Below are 14,614 nucleotides of genomic sequence, written 5' to 3'. Positions count from 1 at the left end.
GTCCTTTAACATGGAATAGTGACTATAGTATTATCACTCACAAATAATTCATTTGGATCTTGTGAGACTGTTTATTTTAGGTACATCCCCTTTTAAGACAAGACCATTATTGCTAGTAATATGAATACAGCCCTTACTCTACCAAACAGAAATGCACAAACACTTTTAAACAAACAAGCCAATCTGTTTTAAGCAGTATTAGCCTGGGTTTAGATTGTGCCTTCTGGTCCTTTGAGGAGCTCCCTTTTTAAAATTCAGATTGGAAAAAAAAATGTTAGGCCTAGAAAAATGAACCTGGAAATGGGAAAATATCATGGAAAAATCTGGATGAGTTTACCCAAAGCTAGATTGCCGATTGTTGGTTTCTGTGGGTCAAATAACACACATTCCTACGGTCTCCTCTGCCTCCCTTCATCACTTCTGCCCGTGACAGGGGCAGGCCAAGCACAGTTTGCCTGACGTCTCCTGGTGCTTCTCAGGTCGTGTTCCCCTTCCACTCCCCGCCTCTTCTCACCCCTAAGCAAGGAAAGACTGTAGGCAGACTCATCATGCCACCAGGTGGCTAAAATTGACATCATTTTGCCGAGTCAGTCAGTGCAGGGAAGGGGGTAGTCTGTCTGGTCCTCTACCCAGAAGTACAACAGCATGTTTTCACTCTTCATTCCTGAATCTCAGGGTAGAAATAGCCCTGCTGCATATCCCTATGGCATTAGGGCCTCCCTAGAATGTATCCCTTTGCCCTGAGGGGAAATAAGTGCCAGCCTTGGGGATTAGGAGGGAGGCTGCCAGGAAAAAGTGGAGACTGAAGCACCTGGTCCCTGTGTTCTCCTCCAGTTTGTGAACATGAATATTCTCTGGCCTAGGCATCTAATCTGAGTACTGCCTCTGTGATCAGGCTTTGGGACCCCTCCACTTTCAGCTTTGGTCAGGCTTGAGAAACCCCCGTTGTCCTCTTTGATTGAGGCATGGGAGCTGTTCTTCCCCTTCATGACATCCTCCTGAGAGTTTACCAGGCTAGGGCCTGCAGGACAGGTCAGTCTTGAGAGACTGCTCATCGGAGTCCCTGGGGCCTGCTTCCATTTGCTCGCCATCTTTTGGTCTCCTGTCCTTCCTAACTATTGCTCCGATCATTCTTTCCTGTCTTTATCTCCCCTATTGATGTTCTGTGATGAACCCTAAAATTTCCTTCTCTGCCTTTTTTTCCCTCTCCATCTGTTGTGAGGATAGCTTTTCTGTGGAGGAAAAAAAAAAAACTTTGAGGTAAATATTCAGTGATGTATGGCATATGTCTAGAGAACATACATCCTGCATTTTTCTAAGAGCATTTATTTCAGACCTGCTCTGAAGGCATTGTGGTGTTCACATGTATTAGGAATTACTGTAACTGTATTCTTTTTTTTTTATTCTATAAAGTGGAAGCAGGCAGAAATCATCTTACATCAAGTTTCTCAGTAGTAGAAGCTTTTTCTTTCACCAGGTCCCAAGTTCAGTACGAGCTGTCCCAGATAAGCCCCAGATTTGGCATACTGGCTTGATTCACTGCATTGCCCTCAGGGTTAAGGATTTTCTAATGTTAGTATGTGTTTGTGTTCTCTGTCCCCCACAGCTGATGTCAGACTTTGCCGTATCAGTGGCAGGCTGAGTAACTTGAGCATAAAGCCAAAGTAAGACCCGGATGAATTGGTGATTATGGAGCAGGAACCAAGCCAAGTTAATGTTCGGCAAAGATTTATGAGTGAAAGAAAAATAACCCCTGGACAAAAACTAAACATCGGAGCACTGCTTGTTGCTGAGCGATGCGTTCACAGCTCTCCTGCATGTTTAGTCCTCATGGTGACCTGTGACGTTTAAGGGGTAGAATTCATCTGAGAGAGAAGGAAGCAGGGTTCAACGCCAGTGATCGGCCCAGGCTGCAATAAGCGAAAAGGCTGAGACGTGGCGTCTGGCACAGTAGTAGCAGTTAACTCGGTGCCGGTTCGATTGAATCAAGTTGAACACTATCTCTCTGCCTTAGTTGGCTGTTCATACCATTTACTTGAAAATATCCTTAACTTCCCAACGCCCATGGCAAAGTGAAAGCTGATGAGCACATTTCCCCCCCGTTTAAGATGTGGGAAGTACCCTTGTGAACCACCTTGGCCATTGTAAACCCAGAGAGTCCACCTTCGAGTTGAACCTTCTTTTTCGGAAGTCCAGACCTCATCATCATCTCCAGGTGCTTATGCCTCTTTCCTGTCTGCTTTGTTTTTATTTCAGAAGAGAAGAAACGTGGCTTCTAGATTTGCAATTTAGAATCTGGACAGATGAGTGTGTTGATGTTTCCCTGGGGAATCCTCCTTCCTGCTCTACTCCATTCGTTTCTCATGGCATCTCTGACTTAAACATTGCCTCGTGGCTGGCTTTGGAGTCGAATTAAATGCTAGGAACAAACCCCTGGGGTGGGGCAGGATGAACACGTCATCGTGATTTCCTCGCCAGTGAACTCAAGTCCCTTTCTGACCTCTGTGAGGAATCGGGCAAATCCAAGGAACCGTAATTAGGGTTTGGATTCAACTTCAGAGGCAGAGTCGTCACCGCCCAGAGTTGTTCATGGGAATGCTGTGTGCTGCGCACAACTGCGATTTTCTCGGTCCCCCCTCTGGTGTGTGGCACCGTGAAGCTCATCACAAGAGCCAGGGTGTGAGGGAGACATTGGGTAGTGCTGGTGTGGCCAGGGAACAGGTGTTTGTGACATGTCTTGAGTTGTGTTAGGAGTGCAGAGCTTATCCAAAGTGCAGAACGCCCTTGGATATAGCTACCAGACCTGCTAATTTCCCACCCCTGTGGTGCCCAGACAGATCCTGCAAACACTGTCTGGGTAGGAAGGGAAAAATAAAAAGTGATCTGGAGACTCCTGACTTGACTTGTTCATGGACTCTGTCTATGCCTGCTGCCACCTCCATCTGTCCAGATTCCAGCGTTCAGCCGTATGCCCTGCTCTGATGGCCTCATCTTCCTCGGGTTACATGTTAAGAATGTGATTTGGGGAGCGACACTGTCCTCGCCCTCCACAGAGGATGGTTTAGAACGAGGATTCACTGTCAGGCTTGGTAGGTGGTTTGACAGCATTTCTCAGAGAACATGCATTTCTGATCAAGGCCCACACTTTCCTGAGCAGGGCTGAGATCATAGGTATAGATAACCTGTGAAGGTTTTAGTTAATTTCTGCCACATCCTTACTGCCTTTCTTGTACTTTGCTCTCCTCCTCCTAAGAAGTCAAAACGGTAGCTCTCTTCTTGCCCTCATCAGAAGAGAATTTGCAATGTATATGGGACTTTCCTATATTAAGTGATGATACTCACTATAAAGAAGCCTTTAAAACCTAGTCTCTAAAAATAGTTGTATATTCTGACATATGTAGGTGAATTTGTATCTTCTGTATTAAAAAATTGTTTCAGATGAAAAATGTGTAGGGCTTGAGGAAGGCTTGCTCTGTGTTTGCCAGTCATCTGCCTAGTGAGTGAATTCAATTGCATTTTCCCCTAAAGCTGTAATTAACAAGGGGTTACTTTTCTCAATGATGCCATTTAAGTACTAAAGAGAAACTGTTCGGTAAATGTAAGTGACATCCTTCTGGTGTGAGTTTAGCCTGCAGGATTGAGCAAAGGAGCAAATACAAACAGTTCTTTGACCATCATTTACCTTTCTTCACAGGTGATCACTGTAGTAGACCTTTTGTAATTAAAATCGAGATTAGGGTAGAAAGAGATATGGGAAATCTTCATACTCTTCACCCAAAAAGCTTTCTTTAGTCACCTTGGTTTCTAACTTCTCAACAAATTGCCCCTCACTTAAGTGAAATCTCATTGGCTCAAATGTCTGCTGACTTTTTGGTGGCCAAGAAAATGACTGTATATAATAAGCTTATACTTGGAAATGATTTATTTATTAGTTTTCATAAAAGTGTAAGTGTGAGGGTTTCTGCTTCCCATCAGGAGACTTAGCTGCCAGCAACACAAGTCATGCCCGAGTCTGTGGCATGTGAAGACGATTTTCCAGCAGCTAGATTTATGAAGTAATGGAATGTTGGTGCTTGTGGAAAGCGCCTCTGGCATCCTGCGACCCCCAAGATGCCTTTGGAGGCCACTGTGCTATAGAAGAAGCTGTGGTTACGATAACTCTCCTCATCAGCTAGAGCTGTAGGCTTATGGCCAGTATACCTTCTTTCTAAATCAGACACTTCCTTGAGGTCTTCTCGGAGGAGAGACAGGTGCCATTCAGGCCCTGCCAGCACTCTTCTCCTGGCCATTCACCAGGCTGAGGGAGTGTTTACTCTCTCGTTCCATTCCAGAGGAAGCCAGTGCTTTGGAAAATTCGTGTTTAATTTCCAGGCCCAGAGGTTACTTTTAATAAGTAACCAATAAGTAACCATTTGACCAATAAGGAAAATCATTAATGACTACAATTAATTACTTCTGCCTTTAGTTTCTTGGTGTCTGTAACTGGAATAACATTAGCCAGGTGAGGGGGCCCTCAGACCATCGGAGGTGGTTGGATGAAGCACAAGGATCCAGTGAGCTCTGACACTCGGGGCACGTGCACCATCAGGGCTGCCTCGTTTGCATGAGTGTGATCCCGGGATCCTGCCCCAGGACTGCCTGTGGGATCTGCCGAGTGCCCATCAGCGGTGCTCCTTTGGCTGACCTGACTCGGGGATGCTGATCATGGTGGGATCATTGGGATGGCGCTCTGCTGTTCTGTCTTTAATAACACGTGTTCTTGGACTTAGTGATGGCTAGCTTCTTCCCTCACCTTCTGAAAATTACCTGCTAGTTAGTTGCAGATCATTCTTCCTATTAAAAATAGGCACTTAGAAAAGTCCACCAGTATTAGGCAGTCTGGTATGGGGAGAAATTTTGCAGTTAAGTAAAAAGACAGCCTTTCTGTCATGGCAACTTAGCTTTTCTTGCTGCCTCAGCAGCTTTATGTTACAGGGACCCTGTAGTACTTGGCCTTCCTTCTGCTCATAAAAGTCAGATGGGTTCTTCTACCATTGAGCCCATGTGTCTGCTGCAAATCTCTTCTTCTGCCCACCCCCACCCCCCCGCCCAGGCTGTGTGGCTTTCCTTCTCCCCAGATCCTTGGGGCTCTGCTCTGTGATGGTCTCTGCCCGCTGGCTGTGGCCCAGGTCATCGGCTGTCTTCACCGTCTTCTCCTTTCCAAATACCGTACATAGGTGTTTGAGGGAAGCGGGCTCTTGGGTCCTTCCCCAGGGGTAGGGCTAAGTCTTTTGGTATTAAACCATCTGAGTGGCCTGAAAGGAATGGTCATACCTGGAGGAGGTGCCACCCGATATCAAGTAAACCATTACCTTCAGGAAATTTGGATCCAGGTAAGTAACTGCTACATTTCTCTCCATGGTACCTTTATGGTGAGGATAATTTTTAGAATATCAGACTTTTGGAATGAACCAATTTCCAAATGCTTTCTCTACAGAAGTTGTTTTGTAAACATACCAATACAAAGATATACTTAGAAGAAGTGTGACAGGGACTGCAGACCAGACCTCTGGATTTATCGCAGGTGCAGGACGGTGTGTCTTCACTGCCTCTGTAGCAGCTTGCTGTCTCCGGGCACATTGTCAGAGTTCAGTGTACGTCCATGGCTGCTGTTATCATTCCTAGTGTTACTTAGAGTGTAATGGGAGAGGTTAGTGTGGAGATCTCTCAGATGGGATGAAACATGTTTTAAAAGTCTTTTTTTTAATTGTAGAGATTTACTTTAAGGCAAAAATGTATTACCTCTCGTTAAAATGATGAGTTAATTCTTTCTGTAGCTTAACCTTAAACAGAGCAGTGTAACTTTAGTAATTGCTTTTAGTCTTAGAGGTCAGTAAGTAGGGACGTTTCTTCTTGTTAGGGCACTGTGAAATGCTTTGCCCACCCAGGGCCCACTCCAGGAGACTGGGCAGTTAGGAATTAGAACAAGAGGATTACTGATACAGCATTTCTTTATACTGTTGCTCAAGTTCTGATTATGTAAATCTGTGTGTGTGTGTGTGTGTGTGCAAATTCTTACCTTTTTCTTCATTATGTTTTTAAATATCCTACGAGGAGCTCCCCTACTTGAGTTGTAAGACCGATGTGGACACTCTTCCTGATACTTGACATGGGTTTTCCTTTTCTTAGTTACACTGCATGACCCTTAATTAGTTCTTCCTTTTCCCCGTCAAGAGTGCCTTCTGAACATTTATACGGAATTGTGTTTGTTTTCTTGCAGTTGAGCTGGCGATGATCATGGACCGTTTGTATGGTGGTGTCTGCTATGCTGGCATTGATACGGACCCAGAGCTGAAGTACCCGAAAGGTGCTGGCCGTGTGGCGTTCTCCAATCAGCAGAGTTATATTGCAGCCATCAGTGCTCGCTTTGTGCAGCTCCAGCACAATGACATTGACAAACGGGTAAGCCGTTGCTCAGGGCGTAATTGCTGTGGGAAAGAAATGACGTTCATTCTCTGGGCGCCTGGGAAGAAAAGCACCTTGTGTTCATAAGTGAGCAGCTCTGCCTTGCATGGCATTGGTCCATGAGTCCACCTGGGCTGCCTGAAAAAGAGAGCACCCTCGGTATTTAAGGTGTTAATGAGCCTCTGCCCCACTCATCCCCAGGGTGATGTTACACTTATGAAAATAACCTGGCCAAATTTAGCGTGCCAAGCCCGCACTGTTCAGATGATGCCAACAGCGCATTAACGAAGGTGGAGAGCTGGTGACCTATTTGACCCATGTGGAGCTCTTAAAGCAAACAAATCTGGCCCTGGCTGTATAGCTCAGTTGGTTGGGGTGTTGTCTCGATATGCTCTGGTCGTGGGTTCGATTCTCTGTCAGGGCACATGCAAGAATCAACCAATGAATGCATGAATAAATGGAATGACAAATTGATCTCTCTCTTCCCCCCTTCTCTTTCTCTTTAAAACAAAGTTTAATGTTAATGTCCAATATTATACATAAAATGTTTAAGTTCTGGCTTCTCTTAAAATTGCAAGATCACACATGGTAGCAGTCATTGGAACCACGTACCTTTTGTTCTCTCCAGTCCCTGTCCAACTAACTCCCTGTAGTTCTGCTGCTCATACCTTGTACACTTATGCCTGCCTCTCTTCCCATTAACATCACCTGCCTGGCCACTAGCGGCATCCAGATTTCTACTTGTGATCCAAAGAGGGAACATGAGGTTGATTTGTAGGGAGTTGCTATGCTCAGTTGGTTTTGCACACAGGCATAGGTTTAAATTCCTTAACTCCCAGCTCTGGCACTTGGGGGAATGGAAGGTAGTTGGTGTTAATCTGGGACCTATGTTAATAGAGTTAAAGAGCAAGTAGGAGAAGAGCGTCAAGTCTGGAACACTTGCCTACACAATTGTACAGTGGCTGCTAATGCTTCCAGGGAAGGGTATTCTTGGGGGATATACTGGACTGAATAAATAAAGTAGTAAATATGGTTTTTTTTAAATGAAATTTCACCTATATTCTCTTTGGTTAATTCTGACTAATTTTGTGTAACAGACTTAAGTTTCTAAAGGGATGAAAATTTCAACTGGTGATGGATTTTTATGTTCAGCAAGATTATACTTTTATTAGGGCATTTATCTAATCAAACATTATAAAAGTCAGTGCTTTAAAAAAAAAAAAAGCCCTGTTTGCTACATCACTGGGCTCCTCAAAAGTAAGTAGTGGTGGTTTCTTTTTTTACTTCAGATGAATAAAATAATTCTACTTCAGAACTTTGAAACACATTCCAGAGACTCAGAGGGTGGGTAAAGGTTTGAGTCCGTTCCTAGTTTTCAAGCGCACACGGCATCCCGAGCTCCCCTCTGCACCAGCGGTCTTCCTGCAGGCTGCGGGCTCCCACAGACAGGCGTGGCGTCTGCCTCACTCTCTCTTCTTTGCCAGTGCTCCCCCGTTGCTCAATGTATAGATGCAGGAAAAAGTGCTCGATAAACCTTTGTTAAACTGACAGATGGTGCACGTGACGGGTTCTCCTAACTGTTACTGCCATAGCTGGTGGATGTTTGTACCTGGGTGCTTCTGCGTCTGAAACCCCAGACTCCACTGCACTTAGACTGCTCTTGCAGCTGTTGTGGTAAATGCAACCTGAAGAGCCTTAGGTTATCATCGGTGTGAAAGCAGCTTTCTTTGTTCCCCTGTGAAACCAGAACTGGTGACCATAGAGGAGGTAGGCCCCAGAGGTGATGGATGAACTTGCATTTCCTCAGGCTTCTGTCTTCCCCTTGCTCCTGGCGTATTCCTTAGCAGAGGGAAGCACACTTGCCCCAGGGACTGTGGTGATCGTTGAGCCTCTTCAATAGTCACTTTAAATTCAGGTACACTCTGTTCTGGGGCCTGCCCTGCTCATCCTTGCTGCACTCAGGCCCTCAGTATTTCTTCCCACAGACTTAAGGTGAGGAAGAGACAAGTGGCTTTGTTGTATTAGCATGACAGTAGGCCGTGCTGGGAAATGGGTTCGGAACATTAGACCTCTCCGGACTCAGGAAAGCCATTGCCTTTTCTACCCACTGCATTTGTGCTGAGCGCACCTTCCATATCTTCCTTGGTAATCATTTAGGGTAGCAGCCAGTGACAGTGGGAAGAGTGTGGAGCTTGGAGCTAGAGCTCATTCCAATAGTTTTAAGCCTCTGCCGCACCAGTCCCCGGTGACTCCAAGCAAGTTGCGTAATGCTGGCCGCCTTGGGTCTTCTCTTGGGGACGGTCTGGAGATTAGATGGGATGTGCGGGTAGAACAGCCAGAGCTGTGTGCCAGTTAGGTGGATGTTTAACTAGCTCTTGCTGGTTAACAGTATTCATCTTGCACTTAATACTGATGTCATTAACGTTACATAGCTTGAATTCTATTGGTTGTTCTGCTAGTGATGCAGTGAAAAGGTACACTGTTTAATGAAAAGAGCACTGGGTCGGAGTCGGGTTGCTGGGTCTAGAGCCAGTTTTGTTCCCCAGGGACTGTGTGACCTAACCTACAGGTCACTTAAATTCTGAGCTTCAGTGTGTAATGAAGGCAGTCGCAATAGCCTTGTGCATCTCTAAAGATTGTTGAGAATTCCAGGAGAGAGCTTAAACAAGAAAGCAGTGTGTGTGTGTGTGTGTGTGTGTGTAAACACAGTGTACAGATGTGTAGTAGAACTGTGGTCATCACAAGAATGCCACCTCCATCCACCTGGTGTCCAAACGGGACTTGCCCGTTCCTTCAGCGCCCTCAGATGAGTCATCTTCGTGGGGCGTGGGAGTCGCTGAGGGTGGGGGTCCCTGCCGCCCTCTTCACCTGCATGTTGTTCTCGTGCACCGACCAACGTGGAAACTGCTCGATGACGGGAGGGGAAAGCCTGCTTCCGTCTTGAGCGGGGCTCCTGTTTCAAAACTGGTCTTCTGTGAACATTATACTTCCTCCCCACACACTGTTATTCTGTCCTCTTCTTAATTTCGGTTTGCCTTGGACACAGCCAACACTGGCCTGTTTTGTGGTCTCTAGCATTGTAAGCCTCTGCTAACTGCACCCTTCCTAGATGGTATTTAAGGTTCATTCCTAGTTTTATTTTTATTTATCTTTTCCCTAAAGCTTCCATTTGAGCTCTGCAGAGATCTCCCATTATATACAGGGTAGAACAAAAGTAGTTTTACAGTTGTAATACAAAAAATAATACAATAGTTAATAGATAATAATACATGAATAAACTCTGTGTTTTGCATACTTACAACTGTCAATCTACTTTTGCCCCACCCTGTAAGCATGACAGTATTTCCTTAGGTGGTGGCCTCTTTCTTAGGGGCCCTTTGGGTGATTGTGTATAGTGAATTTCTTCTTTTCCAATAACCCCTCCAGGTTTTTAGCAATAACTTCATAGCTAAAGTTTGGAGACCCGCCATCCTCAGCAGCAGGGACACTGAGTCAGAATCCCATTCCCTTGCTATTGAGGATTCCAAGATGCTGCAATCTCTTTCTCTTTCCTTCTGATTTAATCTAGAGTTGCCTTTTAAGCCAAGAGCTTGGCTATTTTAAATAGCATCAGCTTTTATTACCTTTCTGGTCAGACAAGCCTCCTTTGCTGTCTGCATCATTATAAATCAGATTCAGTGAATTTTTTTTAAACTGCAGATGGAATTTTAAAGGTCACTTGCTTCCTGTTTGCAATCCTTACCCCGTTCACTGTTGGCTCCATATGGAAAGTTGTAGAGGGCAACCTGTTTGTGACCGTATTTTCAGAGTCGCACAGTCAGTTTCAGAACATGGGAAGGGCTGTTTTAGTGGGCAGGCTTCGAGTGTGCAGTGAACGCTAACTCTGGTGGAAAGGGCGCTGCATTTATCCTGCGCAGTTTTACTCAGCTCACTGTAGGGAGGGGATCCTACTTATTTAACATGTGCTCTTCATAGTTCTAAGAACAAGGTTGCCCAGGCCGCTAGGGCAAACTTCTGACTCCTGCTGTAGCTATAATCAGGGTCCCCCAAGATCGTGGGGCTTGTCGGGGTGGGCTGACAGATGCACGCTTCAGCGCACTGTTCGCCGTGGTGTGTCCAGCAGTGGAAGGACTACCAGAGGTTGGAGGGGCTTCTAACAGCAGTTCCTCACCGAAGCAGAGCTGCCGTGATGTTGACGCTGCCACCTGTGCCCAGAGGCCTGAATGGGAGCGCTTGGGAGGTGGGTGGCATGCAACAAATGTATAGGATGCATTTGGATGATAAATGGGAGGAAAAGGACTGGAAGCAACTGTGGGGGTCATCGAGCGTGCTGGAGTGTGTCACTCCTGGACACCTAGGATGGCTTTCTCATCGTCTCCCCAGTTCCCAGTAGCCCATCTCCAATTCACCCTTTACGTAAAAACCAGAGGATCTTGTGCAATCATGTGTGAATCATGTATTCCCTCCTCTGAACCTTTTCGTTATGTTCTACTGCCCTCAGGATAAAGGTCGAATTTCTCACCATTGCCTGCGGGACCTTCATGGACTGCATACTTCTTCTGCCTTAGCTCTTTCTTCCTCATCTTGAGCCCGTTACAACTGGCCCTTTTCTCTGTTTTTCGGGATCATTGTATGTACTCTTTCCTCTGCCTGCCTAATACCCTCTTTTCCTTAAGTACTGGTGTTCTTAGGATTCCGTTCTTCAGTGGCACTCCTCTCTGCCCCATGTATCACTGTCATAATGCCACCCACTATTCCTTCATGGCTTCAGTAGCACAAAGGAGTAGTGGATGGCATTAAAGCCACAAGGAATGGTGGATGGGTAGGCTGGTTTCTTACTGTTATGAGACCATAACATTAAATGAAGTAAATCTGCAATTAATTAATGCTTCCATGTCCATCTACCCTGTTAGACTATACAATCCATGAGGCCAGTGACTATATGTCTTTCATGTTAGCTACTGATACTTAATACTTGATACATGGTGGGCACACATTATTGTTTATTTTTGGATGAATGAATGAGTGAGTTCTTGAATGAATGCTGGTTGAGAAGGGGCCCAAACGGAAGCTTCTGTATCCCAACCTTCGGCCTATCCAACTGTCCACCAGAGGGCGCTTGGCCTGGCATCCCTTTTCTGCTTAGTTAACACCTGAGGTAATGGAGAAGTCTAGGTTTTGCTGTTTAAAATATCAGAAACTGTTGATACTTGCAGTGCATTGAAGCCACACTTAACCTTCCGCATGACCCAATTCAACCCCCTTTATTTTGCAACAGGGGAAAGTGTAGAGAGATCTGGTGACTCTCGAGGCACCTGTCAGGGGCAGAGTGGCCTCTGCTCTGGGGGCTCCCTTCCTAAATGTTCCTGTTTATCCGGGGTCCGATGTTTCTTCAGACCCACTTTCCCCACAGACCCGGGTTAAGAACCCCTGAGTTCGATGACAGGGTCCTTCGCGAGTTTTACGTGTTTGAACATTTCATGCACTTCTTGGGAGGTGAACATACCCTGCACAGAACAGGGCACATCTGGAGGCTGTACAGGATTTTCTAGTATGTCTGTAGGTTATTTTGAACATTGACTAAGTAAGTTTGAAATTTTCTTATGCTTTTTTTACAGTTGTTTTGCTTTTTGCTTTTGACTTTTTTGCTCTTCCTTTTTTGTAAAACTTTTTTTCAAGTTGGTGTGAGCCAATACAACTCCACTGAATTTATGTATAACCTTTAGTGATTATTTGTTTATATTTACATATATATAGCATTAGTGAAAATGGCATTTTTAATGTCACAATGACCCTTGTTACAGAACATTATTATAAACGACCTAAGGGGTGGGATGGGTGAATAAATAAATAAATAAATAAATAAATACACAAACACAATTCGTGCCTCAGTTTTTACTTCCAGGGAAAAATTAACATCTTGAAATAAATCCTTTAAGGCTTACATTGTACGTATCTTACGGCCGATACTCATCACTAACAACCAGTTGATAATGTGTCCCCATGTTGACAGTGTCAAGGTTGTGTGATAACCCAGTATGGTTCCCAGCTTTTCTCCTGCCTTGACATGCACGAGCCATGTGATGACTGTCATGGGGAAGAGAGGCTCCCTGTAACCCCATTAGGGTGGGGCGTGCACGGGGCATCCCCATAAGTACCTAAGGGGCGTTGTTCCCCACATCACTCCCATCTTCACCATCCACAAAACTATGGCTCTAGTGAAAGGTGTCTCCTGGCTTGGGAATTGGGAGATCTGAGCTGTACTCCCAGCTCTTCTCCCAGGCATTATGTGTCCTTGGGCAAATTTCTTACCCTCTTCGTGGCTTGATTTTATTGTCTGGTAGTACAAAGAAACCAGACTAATTATCCTACGTTTTTTTGCACAGGTAAACAATGATAGATGAATATGTGCTTTGGAAAGTTACGGGGCTGGACGGAGGTTGATTTCCGCTATTGCAGAGCCCTGGCCTATTTAAATTGTGCTGTTGCCCAACCATATGACCAAGGCTCATGGTGGACTCTTCTTTTTCTTTGAAAGTGCCTGCTCAGTTCTACTAAGAATCCTTAATATAAGGGTAAATAGTTCAAGTTTCTCACTAAAACAATAAATGAAAGAAATTAACATAAGGGCCAATCTACCGACATACTGTTAGGATATTAGTCAAGACATACAGAGCCTCTTTAGGTTCCTTTTATAGAAGTAAACACCTGAACACATTTTTTAAATTTATTTTTTATTTCTTTATTATTTTTTTAAATTTTAATTATTGTTCAAGTACAGTTTTCTGCCTTTTCCCCCACCCCAGCCCACACCCCGCATTTTTTATTTAAAGAATTGAAGGGTTTTTTTTTTCTTTAGTCTAGAAAGAGGTGTTTTACTGGTGTCTTTTCTCAGATAATGAAAAGATTTTGAACTTGAAATTCAATAGAAGGTTAGGATTAAATTTTGCTTATATTCCTTTGAATGGGGTCTCTGGAAAACTGGAACAGTTTAAAGTACGTAAGTATAATAAGAGCAAAAGAGGGCACTTGTACTCATTCTGTCTGTTTTAATGGTATTTTTAGAAGTGGTGCCAAATGAACACCTAAGATGTGAAAGCTCTGCTAAATTCAGTTTCCTTTATAACTCAGGTCTAGGTCAGTTACAGATGGAAGATTTTTGTGAAAAGTGAGATCATAGGAAAATGGGCGATCTTTCTACATGGCCATTTTCCTTCCCCTTTGTCTGCTCCGTGCTGTTCTGAGAAAATATGCAAGGGTAGGACCGGTCCAGTCTCCCTTAGTCCATCAGAAGTATGCGGTTTGACTGATGTGAACAGTTTCATTATAAAAATCTGAGCCCGCCCCCCCCCAAACACACACAACTGTTGTCTAGCACAACTTACTGGTGCTAGAAATTTGTAAGTCAGATGTTTGTGACTTGATGTGTGTCGTGCAGAAGACACTAGTTACAACCTGCCAACACGGCCCATAGAAGTGTCTTCACTAGTCGGAAGACACTAGACAAGCATCAGCCAGTCTGGGGTTGAGTCTTGACTATAGCACGTTGTTATGTAGCTTGAAGCCGGGGTGTGTGTGTACATGTTAATGAAAGGGTTTTTGCTAACTGCGAAGCACTCTGTCAATGCATAATGGCACTAATAACACACTAATTCACACGCAACCACGAATGGTTAATATTTGAGCTGCTCTGAAAGATGCTTATTAGTATAATTGAAATTTTACATGATAAAAGGAGTTAAATATTTCAGACACGATAAAGGAAAAGTGGGTTGATTATTTGAGTTATTGAAATAGGAGGCAGAGCCCTGGATTGAGTGCCAGCCCGCAGATTGAAAGGTCATCGGCTTGATTCCTGATTGGGTCCCATGCCTGGGTTGCAGGCCAGGTCCCTAGTGGGGGCCAGTATGAGAGGCAACAGATCTGTGTTTCTCTCTCTTTTTTCCCCTCCTTTCCTGTAGATAGAAAGAAAGGGAGAAAGAGGGAGGGAGAGAGGGAGGGAGGGAGGAAGGAAGGAAGGAAGGAAGGATCTTCTGAAACAGTGAAATAGGAGGAGGAGCTCTTGGTAGGCAGGGATCCGCTCCTACAACTAGTTTCCCTAAACCACCATTTCCTAAGTTGTTCTTCATAAAGCATAGTCCCTTGAGCTTTTAATATCTGTTTTACCAAA

At 44.7% G+C, this 14,614-nt stretch overlaps 1 protein-coding gene across 11 annotated transcripts in view; it reads left to right on the top strand.

Annotated features, from left to right (window-relative positions):
• CPEB3 (cytoplasmic polyadenylation element binding protein 3) overlaps positions 1-14,614 on the top strand; it is a 184,004-nt gene that overhangs the window by 152,811 nt on the left and 16,579 nt on the right. For all 11 annotated transcript variants that reach the window (XM_037047348.1, XM_037047345.1, XM_037047346.1 and 8 more), the window contains one exon: positions 6,260-6,441. In XM_037047348.1, coding sequence (XP_036903243.1) covers positions 6,260-6,441 — 182 coding nt within the window. The remainder of the gene's footprint in view (positions 1-6,259; positions 6,442-14,614) is intronic.

Source organism: Sturnira hondurensis, unplaced genomic scaffold (assembly GCF_014824575.4).
Source record: "Sturnira hondurensis isolate 20B ecotype Veracruz unplaced genomic scaffold, ASM1482457v3 Scaffold0005563, whole genome shotgun sequence".
Lineage (NCBI taxonomy): Eukaryota > Metazoa > Chordata > Mammalia > Chiroptera > Phyllostomidae > Sturnira > Sturnira hondurensis.
The sequence above is the reverse complement of the archived record's forward strand: the minus strand, read 5'-3'. Positions and strand labels throughout refer to the sequence as shown.